This window comes from Thermobia domestica, chromosome 8, assembly GCF_964235325.1.
Source record: "Thermobia domestica chromosome 8, izTheDome1.hap1.1, whole genome shotgun sequence".
Taxonomy (NCBI): domain Eukaryota; kingdom Metazoa; phylum Arthropoda; class Insecta; order Zygentoma; family Lepismatidae; genus Thermobia; species Thermobia domestica.
Genome location: NC_137461.1, coordinates 152,915,987 through 152,936,308, shown reverse-complemented (window position 1 = coordinate 152,936,308; position 20,322 = coordinate 152,915,987). Strand labels below are relative to the sequence as shown.

At 33.6% G+C, this 20,322-nt stretch overlaps 1 protein-coding gene across 1 annotated transcript in view; it reads left to right on the top strand.

The window, feature by feature from the left end:
* The window catches only part of LOC145693298 (clavesin-2-like), a 73,396-nt gene extending 71,169 nt beyond the window's left edge, over positions 1–2,227 (top strand). Inside the window, exon 8 of the mRNA XM_081769157.1 lies at positions 486–2,227. Within this exon, the coding sequence (XP_081625283.1) occupies positions 486–574 (89 nt within the window). The 3' untranslated portion in view covers positions 575–2,227. The remainder of the gene's footprint in view (positions 1–485) is intronic.
* Positions 2,228–20,322: the final 18,095 nt, after the last annotated feature.

The window sequence follows — 20,322 nt, the reverse complement described above, 5'->3', positions numbered from 1 at the left end:
TGTCTGGTTCGTAATTTCATAAATGGGTGATTACTCCCTTATTGCGCTGCTTTTCGTACTACAACTTTACCCTCTTAGTTGTTAGTAGATAAACCTTGTGCCGAAGAATCCAAGTAAAATTTGATATAGCGGCTTATTACTATTGTATCTCTGACGAAACCTCTCTGCATAAAATATTTTCTTATGCAGCTTTTCATTATCACTCATGTTTGGGAACCAACGACAGTACAAACATCTATACAACTGACAATCAAATTTAGGTGGACGAAATAATAGACAAACCGGCCACTTTGCTCACAGTACTTTCCAAATAATACTCTGTTATTATTTCAACATTTTGTTATTGCTTTATCCTAGTATTCTTATTGTTATTTTTAAAATTGTGAAAAGAAGAAAACACAAAAGTACTCATATCCCTACTTAGGTATGTTTTGACAACAGTTAAAATATTACCAGTTATAAACTACAGTATTTTCTTATTTCAGAGTTGAATACTTACGGATACCTTGAAGGCACTAACCTTGAGGAACAGGAATGGGAGGAGAATTGCTGGGAAGATATGGGAAAATCATGAATCAGTAAAACCTTCAATTGAAGAATTTCAAATTCGTGACAAATTCTTTGAGAACAATTTTTGAAAGACTGTACAAAAGACGTTGACGTTTCTTACCTCATATATACTTGTATTTCACCTTTGAACTCATTATACCTATTAAGCGAAAACGTAAACTCTATTTGTATGTTCATATACGTAATTGAGTCAATTTTCTGGTATAATGTACCCGAAATAGCAGTATGAATTTTTATTTCTATCGTTCTTAGATTTATACATATCTAGCTAACAATATTGTGCCCAGAGAAGTACATTTCCCTCATAGATCAAAAGCATGTCTCACTTTCAACATTCTTATGCTATACTGGATAGTGTTATTTCAAATATCACTCATGAGTTTTCTTGAATTTTGTACAATGACTTACCTGCCCTTATCACGATTTTTTTTATGGCTTTGGGATTGCTATATGCAATTATTATGTTTGAAAGTAAAACTCTGAGTAGATTAAATTTGAACTATAACGTAACATTAGTTACTTTTGTAAGTAGTAAGAAGGAGTCACGCCATTCCACTAAAATTTGACAATGCATAGCATTCTCTATCTCTTGTAAGCAAAATTAGTTGCAAACAGTAGACATGAAAAATGGAAAACAATTATATAAACATAACAGTATCTAGTTTTAATACATTGAAATAAACAAAAACTGTAATTTGCATTATAGGTAAAAATATTTAATAACTTAGGTGGCAAATACGGAAATTGTATTCTATCAACACTCAAGTTTCCAGAATATTTACTTACGCAAATTTTGAAAAGGAAAATCCTATTTCTGTCAAAACACTTATCGTACCTTCGTAATTCAATCTTTCTATATTCTCTTCGACAATTAAGTACTCTAAATTGCAAAGACAACTTGCTAGAGCTTCCTTAGTTCAACGAATTGTCTAGGAGATTGCGCTGTTTCTTTTATATTTAATATATCTTATTCTTACTCTCGCCTGTGTACTTCATTGTAACTTCTTATCATGTATGGACATGCCCTCGAGGCAAGTAAAGAAATGGTCAGAGTTAGTCTAAAAACAACTACATGTAAGTTTTAAATGGTTTATGGCTTAGTTTTTGCTTGTACTATAGATGTCCTCGTTCTATTACATTTACTAATAAGTATTTCTCAGAGTTTTCTTCCTCTACAGCGTGTCTTAAATATATGGAGAAATTTGCGAGTACCTTTCCAAGCAGGTATATCTTTTCTCTGATAAATAACATAGGTATAAGTATAATAATGCATTTCTAACTCAGGGAATGACAATAACGAGTGTCATAGATAAACCTCATCTTCAAAGGACACTACTGGGAGTGAAGTTAAACTGTACTAATATAAGAAAATTATTCATGTCATATAATTAAAAATATTAGATATCAAAATGAAAACTATAACATTAAAAGAGAGTTAATGATATTGGTTGTAAATCGTAAAACGTGCATACGTAATTGTAAATGCATTATTGTGTTACTTATTAACATAATATATAGAAGTACTTGTTACTTTAATATTTTATAAATGTACTTGATATTCTTGTTCACAAATCATTCTTGTTCATTTATAACATAATAGTGTAACAGAATGTTGATTAATTCATTGTATATAATAAAGTAATTTATTTTTGTATAACTTCGTTTTTAAGAGATTTGATAAAGTTACAAATTAGTAATAACCACTTGATAATTACAACAGAGTAACTTGCGGCGTTAGTAACTTTTTATTGGGTGCAACCTAGTGTAACTGCACTCTTAATGCATACCTAATTATAAAAAGAAAAAAATCCAATCAGTATCCTATTACACGTATATAGAATTCTCACTAAGTACTAGCAGAGTGGAAATATACATTTCTTACTTTGCCATGACAATGTCACAAGTGGTAGCACACTCCAGCCATCTACAAATATATAAAGTAACTATTTGTGAAACATTCAGAGCAAAGTTGCACTGCATGATGTCACTACTATTGACAAATTAAGTATATTAAGAAAAATATTTTTTTACGTACCTTGCGCAAATTTAGTTTAATCTTTTCCTTTCTCTTTCCCTATATTTCAATTGCTCTGGGTATTGCAAGCTTCATCGGGGTCTCACCTTATGAAGATTAAATTGAGAAGTGAATCATACATTGATGTCGCTTTCTCCCTGATATTTCAGTGGGTGTACTTCTAAAAATGCACTGCAAAATTTTTACAATTTTCCTTAATCAATATACACATTTACAGTTTTAATGCACATTTAAAGTCTAGGTGTGACAATGGAAAGGTGAATTGGAATTCATTGTTATGCTTAGGTAGACTGCAAGTTTGGATTATATAAGTTTATAGGAATTTTGCAGTGTATTTTTTAAGAATTAATAACAGTGTAATATAGATGGTGACCAAATGTCCAGTGTATTATTTGCTGCTCAAGTTTATTTTCATAAGGTGAGATCCCCGATAAAGGTTGTAATACACATTTCCTTCGAAAGTTTTCTATCATAACTAAGTTAAAATTAAGTGCACTTTTGAACTGTAGGATTCCTAGCTTTGCATTCATTCAAATATTTGAATTTTAAGAGAATCGATAGTTACTGATGGGGACTGCAAAGGTGACAATAACCTGGGAGATCGAACGCTTTGAGACACCAGTAACTTGCTCTGGTTTTGTATAAGTTAGCTACAACCACTAGGTAAAAACAAATGAAGAAAACATACTTATACCTGTTTTATTAGAGATTTTGTAAGACTCTCTAACACGCATTGTATCATCATAAAAATGTGCACATTTCTTCCAAGAATTGTTTCCTCTGTATTGTAAAAGCTTTGTGTTCAGATTTCATAACTGAAAATCTCAACAGTCTTACCTGAGACACTTATTTCCTTACGCAGAAACAGTCGAGGTACTTCAAACAATAGCATTCATTGTTCATGTTCAAGAAGTTCAGTTCTTTCTTCTTACGTAAACATAACTGAGGCATGCCCGCTATTCTCGAATCCATGATAGGAAATCTGGTATCGGTTATTTCATTGTCAGGGCTCCATATAGTGATTTTTTTTTATCAAATAGTGGAATAAATCTAATTTATTCTTATTCTTAGTTATGCTTTTTACAAACACATATGTAAAGGAGGTAGCAGAGGTAAGCGATTTTCATAATACAAGGGAGATCAAAATGTTAATTCTTGTGAGATTAGTTGAGCCAAATTATGATATTATTTACTGGATAAAAAGTGAAAGCACGTTTTTCTGTCTTACCAATGCCGACTTTGCTTTGCTTTGCATGTATTGTGTATATGGATATGGATACTTAATTGATAGAGAAACACTGAATAGTGGGAATGAAAGCAAATAATACGAAACTAATCTAAGTAATCGCTTTGATTTTGATCTGATTTTGAGTTTAGTGTCCCTTGCAGCGGGTCTATATGAGATGACCCTACAGTTTAACATGGAATCCATACCACATGAGCTCGTGCCGGGAAGCAAAGACCCTTACGCTAATCGCTAAGTCATGAGGGAGCTCACCTAAATAATCGAGAATGCACAATGACATACAAGATAAAACATTAACATATAAATAAAGAATTGAATCAAGATATGACATTTTCACTTTCTTAAATAAGGACTTTGAAAGTTAAAGTTTAGAAGCCCAAGCGTTCACAGAAGTCTCTAATATGCACAAAATAACGCACATAAGCCCATTTTATTTGCAGATTAACACAAGCGTCTGAGAACAAATAAAACTCATCAGTCTCTACGAAAAAAGTACATTCTGACTTGAATAAGCTATTAGCGCTAGGTGTTAGCTGAAACTCCAAATTGTTATTCAATCAACCCAACAGTAGCAACAAATTACGTAGGTTTATTTACCTAGGAGACATTGCAGAAGTATATGATAATATAGGCTTTATGGCTTAGGAATGTAAAAAAGGAAAGTATTTATTTTAATATGAAATAGGCATGTTTTAGGATAAGGAAATAATGATTAATTCAAGTAAATTACAAGAAAGTGGTTAATAGAATCAATAGCACAATGGTCCATAGGGACTCATATCATATCAAAAGGTTAGTAGTAGAAAACACATACTATAGAACTTCTGTGATTGAATAAAGATACATTATCGTCCAGAGGTGATTATCCGAACACTTTATGGTAATATTTCACCGGGCATACTTCCAACTGAACTAAATTAAGTTAAGACTACATTATTCTTTCATTCAGGACAAGCCTCTTCGCTAATAGTGTCCAGGTTCCACTCACATTTACATTTAGCCCTCCCCCCAACAAACTTTCCCTAGAGAGAGGCTACTTTATTCTATACGTAGTTCAATGATGCAGCTACCACTTTAGTAGCGTCGATTTAGTGGTAAGTCTAGTACCGTAGATGGCCATAAATGTAGTCATATGTTTGCTTTGTATTAAATTTAAACGATTGAAAATTCTAAAACTATCTTCATTCATGGTTATAAGTTGGAGTCCAAGATACTATTGCCATCGAGTTTTCACTCGTAAAGAGTCAAACTTGTCTACAAGAAATTTCTAGTAGATAAATTAAGAAGTCTAGCAAACTTAATTTACTATACAGGGTGAATCGTTAATTCTGGAAAGGGCTAAATAATTGAGATAAATGCAGTCGATCCGAAGTCAATTGAGATCAATGTTGCTGGGAGTGGAAAACATTATAACACGGTTAAGGTTGTCGTCCACCACCTTGGTGACCGCTATATTGGAATCAACTTGTTTATTTTAAATGAAAACATTGGCGTGTGACATATTAAACAACGTCCTCGTTCAAACAGAAATCCAACGGTAAAGTTATTTTTCCAAAATCTCCAACGGTTTTGAAGTTGTGAACGCATTATGATAGTTATGTTATCGTTTAGACGTAAATTTTGTTATGTGTGGAGCATTGTATGGACGGAAACTGACTGTTTCTTTTTATTATTATTATTATTATTATTATTATTATTATTATTATTATTATTATTATTATTATTATTGTAGGTAGGACGGAATATTATCACGAGAGGAAAGAATATAAATTTGAGTGCACGAGCACTGGGTCGCACGCTTCAAGCTGTGCATACACCAGCGTGGTGGACATGTTGAACATGTCATGTGCTTGTAATTGTCTCATGTGTGTTAACTCTCTCTTTTCCTGGCCATTAAAGATTACTAATGTGAGTTGCTACAAAGCTTGTTTTCCACTTATCCTACAATTCGAAACATTGCCCAGAACATTTCACAGCATTTCACACATAACCTATCATAAATCCATTCACAACTTGGAAACGGTTGTAAATTTTGGAAAAATAACTTTACCGTTGGATTTCTCTTTGAACGAGGATGTTTAATATGTCACACGATCATTTTGCCATTTAAAATAAACAAGTTGATTCCAATATAGTGGTCACCAAGATGTCGGACGACAACTTTAATCATGTCGTATTGTTTCCCCCTCCTACCAATATTGATTCCAATTGACTTCGGATCGATTGCATTTACGGTTTATCAAATATTTATCTCGGTTCAGACTTTTGGCCATACCCTTAGAGTCAAACAGCTAGAACGAGAATATATGAATAAAAAGTGATTGATCACGCCCAATATATTTTCCACATATGTGCATTAATTCTACAGCTCGCAGAAGTCCTTGTTTATACGTAAATGTAATTAATTCTAACTAGGAATGAAAACCATGCCTCGCCATAGAATTCCAATAACCTTGGAGAGGCCACTAACAATACTTAAAGTTTATCAATATTTTGTGTTTGATTTTAACATAACGAAAGGGAAAATATCCGCTTTGCGAGAAGTTTGAAGCAGGAAGCGAAGATAACTCTTCTTCTGCAGCCTTGAACCGTGCGTGTAGCCATGACGTTCTTGACCTTGTTATCTTTGCATTGTGCAATATTTATGTTTCCACCGAAAGCACTAAACAACAAGCGTATAATATAGCATTTGTTTTTCACATGTCTGTTCAGGTCAATACTCGGATTGCGTATGCTTCTAGTAATATTCCGACAAAGTGAGAATTTTTCTTTCCGTTGTTTGGCAATCTAACATTTGGATTTCATAGTGGTTTTACAAAAGTAATTAATTTAAATTATACAGGGTGGCTTAAAAGTAGGTATACAGTATAGCATCGATCAAGTATAACATTTTAATTTATTTATATTTCTTTGCTTTGGTTTGTTCCGAGCTTAAGGTATAAGTGAAAATAATTTAAGAACAAATAAGGAAGAAACTAAATCCATACCTATATGGATAACTATAAGTAAATGATATAAAATGTCATGACCGATCAGTAAGGGACTGTATACCTTATTTTGGGTCACCCTGTATCATTTGCGAGAAACTATTCACCGAAGTTTAAACAAAAGATAAAAGAAAGTTGTTTGAATCTCGTATTAATTGAATTGTTAATTTTAAACTTTAAGTTTTGATTATAAGAATAAATAAAAATAATAGTGCAAATGGGAAAAGAATAATCTTTCTAAAACCGTGAGAAACTATTGTTGAAATATGCTGCAAGGCAAGGTACGGAAGTGAAATAGAGGCATGTCACTCAAAACGATTTTATGATCTCTCTAAATGTGGTACCTTTACCATATGTCGTTTTACAATTACGGCAAATGAATATATATATATATATATATATATATATATATATATATATATATATATATATATATATATATATTTTAACAAAAGAGACACTGACCAAAGCTTAATACTTTACTTTATTTTAAATTATAATTTGTTACTGTTTCGGATATCTAGCATATCCTTCTTCAGACACGATCGAAATTAATGAAAATACAGACATATATATAAATGTTGTTATAACAGAGTTTAAATTCTTTAACCGTCGTATACATATTCATTGTTATAAATTTTTTTTAAATTCTTTTAACAGTCATATATAGAGTCATTGTTGTACTTTTTTATTTTTATCTATTTATTTATTTATTTTTCTTATTTACCGAGGCCTTCAGCCCATCCTATAAGTCTTCGTGTTCACTTTCCAATTAATCACTTCCTTTATTTTTGGTTCTTATAAGGGCTTTTTATTTATTTATTTTTTTTATTTTTATTTTTATTTATTTATTTATTTATTTTCTCTATGTTATTCAAACTTCCTTGCCATGATTCATTAATTGGTAAGCCCCCTGTCCAGTTCATTAGTTTATCTCTTCCTACCTTCTTTATCCAATCCGCTTCTTTCCACTTCCTTATTATCATTCTTTTCTCCATCTCCAACACTTCCGTCTTATCCCAATTAATTGCGTGATTCGTCTCCTTAACATGTTTGTATATAGCATTGGTATCTTTTTTCTTCCTAACATCATCTTCATGTTGTTTTATCCTTTCTTTCATTCTCTTTCCTGTCTCTCCTATATATGACATATCGCAGTCCTCACACCATACCCTGTAAATGACCCCTTCTTCCTCTTCATTAATCTTTTTAGTTCCTTTTCTATTCTTCTTCTTTATTGATCTTAATAAAGTTTCTCCACTCTTTCTATAAGTTCTGACCCCTCCTTTCTTCAATAAATTCTTCAGTTTCTCCGTTTCTTCTCCCATACTTTCTATGCCATGCCATTTTCCACTCTCATCCTCTTTATTCTTCTTTCTCCCTCTCTTACTCTTCCTGCGTTCTTCTTCCTTCTCTAACTCTTTCTTGCTGTAACCATTCTTCTCTAACTGTCTGTAGAATTTCTGTATGCTCTCCTTCCTTCGTTCCTCTTCGTCCTCCATCATTTCTATTCTTCTTATCATATTTGTTATGAAATTTCTCTTTGTACTCCTATCCACGTCGCTCCTCTCATGGCAGTACACTCCCGCTGAGCACTCTTTCTGGTACCACCTCGTAACCAGGCCTTCTCCTTGTTTTATTATGGTCATGTCTAAAAAGTTTATTCTTCCATTTTCTTCCAACTCCATTTCCAAGCTTATGCCTTTTTCTTTATCTTCCACACTATCTCTGAAGTTCTCTAATTGTCTCCTAGTCCCTTTCCACAAGCCTAGACAGTCATCCACATACCTACAAAATATTATCAAGTTCTTACTCCCTTCTTCTTTCACCTTTTTCTCCCATTTGTTCATAATTATTTCTGCCAGTACTGGGCTCAGCCTCGAACCTATACTGATTCCTTTTCTTATTTTTACCACTTTCTCACCGATTATACAATAACTGTTTTCCCATATTAACTTCAGAGCCTTAACTACTTTCTCTTTTGTCCATCCTTTTATACTTTTACTACCCATTTCTTCCTCTATGACACTTATTATTGCTTCTCTACTAAGGCTCGGGAACATAGCCTTAACATCAAGACTAAACATAAGTTTTCTGCCTCCTGTTATAACAACATTTATATATATGTCTGTATTTTCATTAATTTCGATCGTGTCTGAAGAAGGATATGCTAGATATCCGAAACAGTAACAAATTATAATTTAAAATAAAGTAAAGTATTAAGCTTTGGTCAGTGTCTCTTTTGTTAAAACAATTAATCCAAAGCCATGAATAGTCTTAATATATATATATATATATATATATATATTAGGCCTAATTGAATATATATTTTGTGGTGGACAAACACCGTGTGCGTGGGTTTTCTCGGGGTTCTCCCGTTTCCTCCCACTTTCTTCATTCCACCATTTCATTCATTACTCATCATCACCGTCTCCTTTAGCCTAACCGGCATAACCGTGGGACGTAAAACTCAAAGATTTCATTTCATTTTCTAATTGAATATACCCAGTTCTGAATTTGAAACGAATGAAATGAAATGAGAGTTTGCAGTTTAACGTCCCACAATTATGCCCTTCAGGCTAAGGGAGAAGTTGATTAAAGCAAGTGAATGATAATGGAAGAATTGGTGGAATGAGAAAGTAGGAGAAAACGGGAGTGCCCCGAAAAAACTCAAAGGACACGATGTTGTCCACCAGAAATTTACTTGGCCGGGAATTGAGCCAGGGACCTCATGACCCAGATGTAAGTGCTCTACCATTAAGCCACCGTGTCCCACAAGTTGCGAATTTATTACTATACTTTTGTACAACAATGTATGAGTGTTGCCTTAATTTTCCTTTTAAGTTTTTATACCATGTATAAATCCATATAAATGCAGTCAAGCAAATGGATTTCCATAAACACACTGATTGCTTCCGTATGAACAGTTATTTCGCACTTTTTACAAACGCTAAGGTTGAGATTTCACAACACAATAGAAAGTCAGAGTGCCTTACATGGAAAGAACATTAATTATTGATACGTAGAAGTGACTATCTGTGCAATGAATCCTTAATTACAAAGTTCCTGTACACATGGCATCCCTGATTCTAATTCTCAACCCATTCCTGTACTCCAGCTTGTAATTTCAGTCATGTCATTATGCTCTTTTGCAAACAGGGGAAGAACTGGCCACCCTTCCGCTTCTCTACTAGCTATTAAATTGCCTGGAACCAGACTCAATGTTATACACCCTCCATTCCAAAAGAAACCGAACGTTTTAAACTAACAAAAAAGCAATGTACATTTTGGAACAAATCATTTTTATTAATCAATGTATTCCCCTTCTGCATCGATACACATATTTGCACGCTCCAACAAGTTGTCAAACGACTTCTCCATGTCCTTTATTGGAATGGTCTTTAGGACGGCGGTCGTCGCCTTCTCAATGGCATCAATCGATGCGTGCCACTTTCCTTTCATCGCCAAATGCAGTTTCGGGAACAGATAGAAATCGCACGGAGCGAGATCTGGTGAATAGGGCGGATGATGCAACCGAATAATGTGATTTTTGACCAAAAATTCAGTTACAAGTCGCGAACGATGTGATGGTGCATTATCGTCCAAAAGAATCCAACTGCCGATTTTGCGATATTCGGGCCGAATACGACGAATTCTTGCCAGCAAACGCTTAATGACGCCCAAGTAAAACTCTCCAGTGACTGTCTGGCCGGGCTGAACAAATTCTTTGTGGATAATTCCTTTTGAATCGTAAAAACAAATCAGCATCACCTTAACTTTTGACTTCACCAAGCGACTTTTTTTGGGTGTTCCTTCATCCGGCGCTCTCCATTCAGCACTTTGCCGCTTTGTTTCGGGCTCATATTCAAAACACCACGTCTCGTCACCAGTTACAATCGATTTCAAGAAGTTTCGATCCTGCCGAGCACTTTTAACGATGTCTTTGCAATGCACAATTCAATCAACTTTTTGGTCTTTGGTGAGTTTGTGTGGTACAAACCGCGAATTAACCTTCTTGAGGCCCAAAACTTCGGTCAAAATGCGGTATGCGGTTGTTTGAGGAATGTCTAATTCCATTTCAATAACTTTCACCGACGATTTTTTGTTATGTTTGATGAATTCACGCACTTTTTCGATGTTTTCTTCCGATAATCCAGTTCTGGGACGGCCTGATCTTTCGTCATCATCCAGCGTCTCTCTACCCGATTTGAATCGCCTGAACCACTCGTAAACTTGCGTACGGGATAGACACTCATCACCATATGCATTTTGTAGCATTTGGTGCGTTTCACTAAAAGTTTTACCCAGTTTAACACAAAACTCAATTGCAGCTCGTTGTTTGAAACTCATTTTCCGACCGATGTACACAACACACTGACAGTTGAAACGCAATAACTTTGTTGCCGTGCATCCAAATGTCATGACATTTATACCAGTTGTCAATAAGGGACTACGCCATCTACCGGTAAAATATTACAACAGATGGCACTAGTGGTACTATTTGTTTTCAAAAGTTCGGTTTCTTTTGGAATGGAGGGTGTACATGGTGACTGGTAATTCGACCTATTCCTTGAAAGGAGTTATTCTATAATTAACTTTAAAAAAATGTCTCTATGAACCAGAGGACGGAAACCAGTGATTTCCGAGTAATTTGCAGATTTCAGTTATTTTTCTTAAAATTTGCTGACTTACAACCAAAAACTGCAAATTATGAAAAAAAAACTACTCCACTCTCAACACTAAACTAATACTTTTCTAATAGCTGACAAATGAAATACTATTATAAGAAAAAGAACATGTCCAAAATTGCCAGGAAATCAGACGTGAATGAGTCAAATCGCAAATTGTGTTATGATTTAAAAAAACAAAACAAAAAACATTGACATAATAACAAATAATTGTAAAAAAAAAAGTTACGACAATTGACGTACAAATTCTAAAATGACTATTTTGTTTCATAAGCTTTCCACATAAGTATAAATACAAATGTTGTTAGAAGAAAGATTTAGAAAATAAAACATGCTGCATCACTAATTTGTAATTTGATTCCTAAACTCATTTGAGCACGAGAAAGTTGTCAGTGTAGAAAAATAAATGGGAAAATATGCAAATTAAACAAATTAAAAGAAACAATTCAAAATACACTTCGACAGTACAAATTTTGTTCGAATTTCCTTCCTTGGTTGCGTATACAAGGACTAAGTCTACGACGTACTTCAGTTACTGTCACTCGCGATAGAAGTGTATCTTTTATATGTTGGGTGGCTGCCAAGATCCTCTGTCTCAACTCTTTTACGGATGCTACCGGGTTGCAGTATAAAGAATACCATATTCTTCATGTGCCCCAAATGTTGAAGGCATGTGAGGTTAGATCCGGGTTTAGAGCTGGCCATGGTATTGAGCCACCTACACAAACCTATAATTTTTACGAAACTAGTTACAAGCAAAGCATGATAGCTTTTTTAACAATATCATCTCACTCGTCAGCTATCAAATATAGGCAGTTCAGAACATAAAAGACACGCACTGAACACGAATAACAGTAAATGAAGTACGTCGTAGACTGCATGCTTACATACGCAGCCAAGGAAGGCAATTCGAACAAGATTTGTAGTATATTTTGTAACTTTATTTGTGATTTGTTTAATTAAACTTGATTACTTTGCATACTTTTTATTTGTTTTAATGAACTGACAATTTTCTCACGCTTAAGTGAACTCACAAATCGAACTACAAAGTAGTGTTACAGCGCGGTTTATATTTTTTTGTTTAATTCCTTCGAAAGTTCCCAAATTTGTACCTTTGTGAAAATCTTATGAAATGAAGTAGTCGTTTTACAAATCTGAGATATTCGCTTTGATGTTAAGACTTTTTAAAAAATCATAACATGGTTTGCGATTTATGACCCATTCATGTCTTAGTAGTTTCGTTTTACAATTGGAAGTTTTGGTTGTAAGTCTGCAAACTAACAAAACAAAGAAATCATAAATCTGCAAATTACTCCAAAACTATTGATTTTCAACTTATAGTTCATAGAGACAAATTTGTTCCAGGTTAGTTGTAGAATAACCTTCCTTTAAGGAATAGGTCGAATTACCAGTCACCCTGTAGATCAAATGCTCGAAAAATGACTCATGTAAGAACTATTACCATTCAGGAAACTTAAAACATCAATATTTCAATATGCACTAAATTTTCTTGCTCCAGTTTATTAAACTAAATCATATTATGCTGCAGTTATTACTGTAAAATGATAAGGAGTTTATAGGAAACTCCGTCCGAAGAAGTAAAGTACCAACTGTTAATATTTTTATTAGAAATACCGGTAATTTATGCAATGTTATAGCTTATTAATAAAATACTTAGGTTTGAAATATGAAGAGAATGGCTTGAGTTGATTTTGAGGGGAAAAGTCCGAAAACAAACTCATCCTCAAAAGTAAACTTCTCTGTGCATTTTCTCCAGCGAGCGAACGAGTTATGATATTGTCAGGTTATTAATGAAATATGAATAAAATCGGCTGAGTCGTTTTTCAAATGCCCCAAATGGCCGACTTATCCGAATATACCCCACGTGGAAGTATTCAGGACAAATAAGTTATGGCACATTGGCTTGACAGCAGTGGAATATTTATTTGTGAGCTAAAGTACCTGAGTTATTTTTGAAAAAAATCGTCCGAGAAAATGTCACTCTAAGAGTAAACTACTTCTTCTTTTCCCAGAAACATGACTTACACGACACTATGGCGCTGATAATGAAATATTGCTCTACAATCAGAAACATATTAAGTATAGGTTGAAAGTATCATTTCTGATGTCTCCAATCTATACTTAATATTGTTTCTGACTGTATAAATATATAAAAATTTGAGCCGCTTCCGAGAAAGTCGCAGCGCAACTTCTAATTTTCACCCTTCAGTAAACCACCCTTAATTTTATTGGTAGGAAGAAAGTTGGATAAGACCCCTGGGAAATCTTATAAAACCATTTCTTACTCACTCAGAAAGAAAGACTTGTGCAGCTGATGGTATGAGCTGAGAATGGTGACAAGACTTTGAGTAATATAATTTCTAATTTCATAAAAAAGTATCAAAATTTTGCGGATAGAAAAATAGTTCAATGATTAACTTTAGAAGAGCCAAGCTCATATCTGCTACATGTAATACTAGAGGGAGGGATCACATTGGGCCGTGCTTTTTTTCAAATGTTTTTACACTATATCTAATGAATTTATGTTGATATTTTAAATTAAAGTAGTAACAGGAACCTTGGAATTCGTTCTACTATATATTTATCCTAAAAGGTTACATTACTTCCATTATTAAAATATTAAAGCATCTGTTACAATCTGAACTTCGGTTCTGTCTTGGCGGTGTACTTATTAACGTCCACTTTTAGAATATAATTTTTTTACAGTCTTATAAGCTTCGGTATTTAAATAAGATACACAAGTAGCACTTTTTTTATTTAAAAAAATGCAAGGTTTGTACTAAATAGAAATTTTGGCAAAAGGAAGGGGGTTACATTTAATAACAACGGGGGTCAAATCTACACACAACAAATGAACTTATTTTTCTTTTAGAAAAATAAGTAGATGGTATCATAGAATAAAGCTAACACAAGTGAATATTACATTCAAATGAAAAATGTAAAATATCAAGAGCAGGTTAGGAAACACTTTAACCTCCAGAAAAAAAAATTAAATTAAACGTGCGGGCAAAATTGACCCTCCTGGTACTTCTAGCTGTCACCGACAGAATTGTTGGTACTGTCGATGAAATGATTCCAGAGGACCAGTAATTAACAATCCAAACAATAGTAGATAAAGTGAGCGTTTTATATGACAGTACATGCAGCACCAACAATAAAGCACTGGAGTATTACAAAATGTCAGTATAATAAATGCCTACACAGCTCCGCTACTCCGCACGGATAGCATGTTCACTTGACTCTTGAGCATTTATTTTTGCTTTGGTACAAAGCGGAATGCATTTTTTGACCGCTTTCTTACTAGTGACGAATTGTGAGTATTCATTGCAACCTAGAACGAAAGCGCCAGAGTATGAGCGGAAACGTGTAAATACACTCCAACCAAAAGGCAATCCAGTCCACACCAAATGTTTTTTCACTTTTTTTGTACACTTTAGATGTGATTCTAGCTGATATTTAATAGAGACTACTTGCCTTGTACTCGTACCACAGTCTTTGGGGAGTAATCATTCTGCATGACAATATGCGTTCTCATGGAACAGGGTTGCAACAGTGTTGTAAGTATTCAAATTTTGGAATTGGTAGACTGACCTATCCAATATAGAGTTCAAATCTGGAGCCGTCAAAGTTTTACTTTCTCGATTCATTAAAGAAACACCTTATCAGCCGAAGTATCACAGTTTACATCGGTGGTTTCTCACAATGAATTTTCTCACATTTGTGTCACTTTGGAACAAATATGTCAATGTTAATGATTAGTAAGTAGAAAATAATGTAGAATAATATTGCAGCTTCAAAATACAGACCTTAAAATTTGTGATTGGTTTTATACTTTGCTGAAGAAATAAGAAAATTCAAAAAATTATCTTTTTCTTCTCGTAAAATATGTTTTTGAACTTTGAGGGAGGAAAAACTAAGTTTTAAACACAAATAACATAGAAAAATGCAGTGTCAACAATCACAAACTGGAAAGACATTTACAAAAAATAATTTTATCTTATTACTTTTTAAGAAATGCGTCAGATGAAATAAAAACTAAACTTGACCTAAGTTACACAATAAGATGTTGAATACATATTGTGACAGATAAAAAAATATACTTAGGTCAGCACTATAGTTTTTGCTTATCTTTTCCTTGCAACGTGCATACATAGAACAAATGTTCCATCTTTCGTTTAACTTTGAGTGAACCAATGAAAATTAACTAGGAATAATTTATATAAGAACATAAGAAAACAATAGTTTTCTCTTCTTCAATGAAAATAGCAGCGATATATTGTGACTAGACTACAAAATTATACACATTTTCGGTGCGGGAGATCTGAGTTTGATTCCCGGTGGGAGCTAGCGTTGTTCGCATTCTACGTAAGCTGTAGGTCCAAGTCTCATAGAGCATCGCTGCTAAACCTAACGCTACACTCTAATCTATCCATTCATCTAATGCAAATAGCTACGTACACATAAACCATGTTGCACGAATACAGGGGCGGATTCAGGGGGGCGATCGGGGCGATCGCCCCCCAGAAGAGGAAACTTTCTTATTTTATATATAAATAAACCCATACATAAAAAGTTTGGAGCTCTTAACAGTAGCTCTAAGTAGCAGTATTACTACTGACCGCTCTCCCCGCAGAAGTCCGTCCTGGATCCGCCCCTGCACGAATAGAATGTCATGAATAGGTCTTTATCTAGGAAGTGTCAGGGGTCTGAGTCCCAAATGTAGCCATCTTCAGCATTCCCTCCAACTTCCAGCTATGTATATAGATAAATATATGCTCAAGAAGTTAGTACATCAATAAGGTGAGGTTAACTCAAGCAGAGATGGCGTGGTCAATGAAATCTTGACCCATGACCCTCTGACCCAAGACCCACCGCGAAACACTCTGTTCCACCACCCACGAAAACCCATCGTCATCAACTCTGACCCATAATCTACGTCCTTTTCTCCACTGACTTTACTGAGTGGAGTCGTTATAAAACAAGGCTGTAAAATTATCACTAATCGGAGTTTGAATTTCTACGGTCAATCGCTCAAGCAACGCTCTGTTACAATACCGGTGGATCTAACCTTTACGATATAAAACGATAATGTGTTTGTCATGGGTCATATTACGATGAATTTCAATTTTAATTATCATATATAATTATTTCCTTCTTGAATAAGCGCCTGGAAATACATGGAAAGCATTTCATAGAAAATTAAGCATGGAAATAGATTTGAATTTGGATTTGTAATATTGTATGAGGAAGTTTCTTAAGTTTAAGGTGGCAAAATCACTAGCGATTCATTCCGTCTCTCATCTGAATTAGTAATTTTAAAACAAGTTTAAATTTAATTTTTATCCATTTTGCACATACTTTTTTTTAAAGTAAAATAGACTAGTGAAGATTAAATATAGAGGAGTATGAATAGAATGATTAAAGGTGGGTGTAGTCATGATTCATGATACTACAGAAAATGAGAGTATTCAGAGAAAATTCATTTGCATTAAGTTGCTTCACCATAAATAAGCGTAAGCAATGTTAAAATTCCTCAGCATATGAGGACACTACTTCATTATGTCAAGTAATCTCAGACTTGATCGGTGTTCATGACATTGTAGCGTTGGAGAAGTCAGTTAGTTTGGATAGTCTGTATCTGAGAATATTCTAGAAAGTTGTAATATCTTTTACTTTGAAGTATAGGAAAAGAAAAGAGGCTATTTGGGTGCTTCTCTGTAAGACTGAACTTTATTAAAAGGTGATGTCAAGGGTAACATTTTAGATAACAGTTGGATATATGCCATTGGATTTCAATAATGTCTCCAAGATACAAGGGTAGGCTTACTATTTTTAATATATCTTAAATGCTTTCTATTTTCTTAAAGGTCGTTCGTCTGCTCAAATTTCAAATAAGAGATAGTGCATCATAAAAACATATTTTAAAAAAATAAAAGTTCGAAGTACAAAATTACGATTCAAAATTAATTACGTATTTTTGACGTATTAGAGTACATCGTGTAGTGAATACTGAATACTGGTAAGTTAAAAAATAGTAAAGTGTAGGGATAAGCTATTAAATAATAGTGTAGGAAAGATAAAGATTATTGGACTGTGTAGTTACTAGTATTATCGTTAGATATCGTATTCTATCAGAGATACTTCCTATGTTTAGGATATAATGCAATAGTTCTAACTTTCTTGGGTAATCTGTGGATATTTTCATAGTTATTAATAAAAGAATAACCCATTTTCACACAAGTTCAGAAATTATGCCCATGGATGCCTGCAGCAGGAGCAATTGTCTTTTCTGATCTCCTAACTATTATTTCCTAATTATCTCCTACTCTCCTATTTCCTACCTATTATTTCCTAATAATCTCCTAATTATTTAACAGAATGTTTCGTATACGTACCTTAAATCTGAGAAACCATTTCTTATCTGTGCACCGAGAAGATCTTTTCTTAGAAATAAGAGTTTGAAACTCTCATTAATGAGAAATGAAGTAAAGTAGATGAGGTTGTATGAAGCGAAACGAGAAAACATATTGTTACTTTTCTTATGAATGAGATTTTCCAAATCTCATTTCTAAGAAAATATTTTCTCGGTGCACACATAAGAGACAGTTTCTCAAATTTAAGAAATTATTTTTAACAGTGCAGAGTAAAATTTAAATAACATCTTCCGTATGACAATAATCACTCCCGGACCACAGATCCAATAAGCAAATAAAATTTTAATACATTTCCACCAGTGTTTAAAATTACTTCATGAACATAAATATATGTATTTTTATGTTTTATGTTTCAAAACTAATTAATAGGATCAGCATTTTTAGATGCACACTTTATCCCTTTAGAACAAAAACAAGCTCAGTGAAAGTACCCTACGTGTCGAAAGTTGCTTCCAGGGGGAAATAGAGGTAACTTTCCAATATTTTATTCCCGTTTTGGGGCCATTTATACAAATTATCTTTTACTACTACTTTTCAATATTTTGTCCCCAATTCCCCGGTTATTGTAGATTGACTGTGCTGTTTCTTGTAAAATAATTTATACAAAATAGATGGTTTCTGGTTTCAAGTGATTCAAATGCAATATCTAAGATGCGTCAAGTTCTTTAGCCAAAGAGAATTTATAGTTAGCAGTCGGAAGAACTGTTTTGTATCTACGGTTACAAACGTGTGACAGCTACAGTATCATTAAAAAGTTGAAAATAAGAACGTTTACAAAAAGGAACAATGGAATCTGTGAGGCACAGTTGAATAGGTTTGATAAGGAAAAGCTTTACATTAGTCTTCACAAGAACCCGAATATTATCGAATTATTAATACAACCTGTATAGTTTCCACTCGAATACGAATTTTACACCACTAGTCTGTGTTGATATGGAAAATTGCCTTAGCATCTACGAGCATGTCCAACCGATTGAAAAAACTGCATTTCGATATTTCTTACCATTTTTGCTCTATGGAAATTAGTATTGAAATCGGAAGTAGTAGTGAATCTCAACTCCTGGTTTTAGTAGTGTTAAATGTTGTGATGGTGTGTTCTCTTGACACCCTGAATTGATTGCAGAAAACCGCTTGTCACTATCTATTACCATAATTTTCCATGGTGATAAATGTTAAAACCGGAAGTAGTTAATTTGAATCACTTACGGTTTGGAAAGAGAGTTAAATGGAGGAGATGAAACACATTTTTGGGTCTCTGAATAAATTGTAGAAACAGCATCTAGACATCTCTTACTGTTTTCGCTCAATGATAATAATCAGCATTTAAAGTGGAAGTGGTAGTAAATTTCAACCATTTCAGGTTTCGGTAAAGTGCTAGGTTTTCTTGACACCCTAAATTGTTTACAGAAAGTAATTGTAGCTATCTAATACGAGTTTTGATCTATAGCGATAATAGTTAAAACGGGAAATGGTTAATTTGAACCACATCCGGTTGGAATAGAGAGTTACTGAGGAGATGGAACCTATTCTTAGGAAGCTGAATGTTTTGCAAAAAATTGCATCTTGATATCGTTTACCATTTTGGCTCTATGAGAATAACTATTGAAACTGGGATTAATAGTAAATTTCAATCACTTCTGGTCTGGTAATATGTTGCGGATTGTGATTATATGATTTTTTTGCCATCCTGAATCGAATGAAGAAAACCGGTGGTTGCTATTTTATTACCATTCATGTTCTCTGTCGAAAGATATTGAAGTTGGAAATCACTGATTTGATGCTCTTCTGGTATGAATAGATTGTTATTGGAGGAGACGGAATCTATTTTTGGAACGCTGAATCGATTGCAAAAGTCTACGACTTATATCTCTTACCGTTTTTTTCTGCTGTTTGTCAACTGATGCATGAAGCCGTTCTATAAAACAGTATAGTTGGTAAAAACACTAAAAACGCTAAAAACATGCTTTAAATTATTTTTAAAAAAAGGTCCAAACCTAATTTTTAACGTTTGTAACGTTAAAAGACTTTAAGAAATTGACATATCATTTTTATAATAATAATTGTAATAAAACGTCTTTTTCTGCTTACCCCATTTTCTTCCTTTCTAGGTCAAACACCAAAAAATGCTAAAAGATGTGTCTTATTGTTTTAAAGAAGTTCCAAATACGTGTGATGAGTCCAAATACCAAATTTTATGTATCTAACCTTAAACGATTTCGAATTATAAACTTCCATTATAATAGTTGTAATTCCGCCCTTTTCTAGCAACCTGTTTTTCTTCTTTCTTAGATAAAATTTAAAAAATACACTGAAACAAGTATCTAATTATTTTAAATTTGAA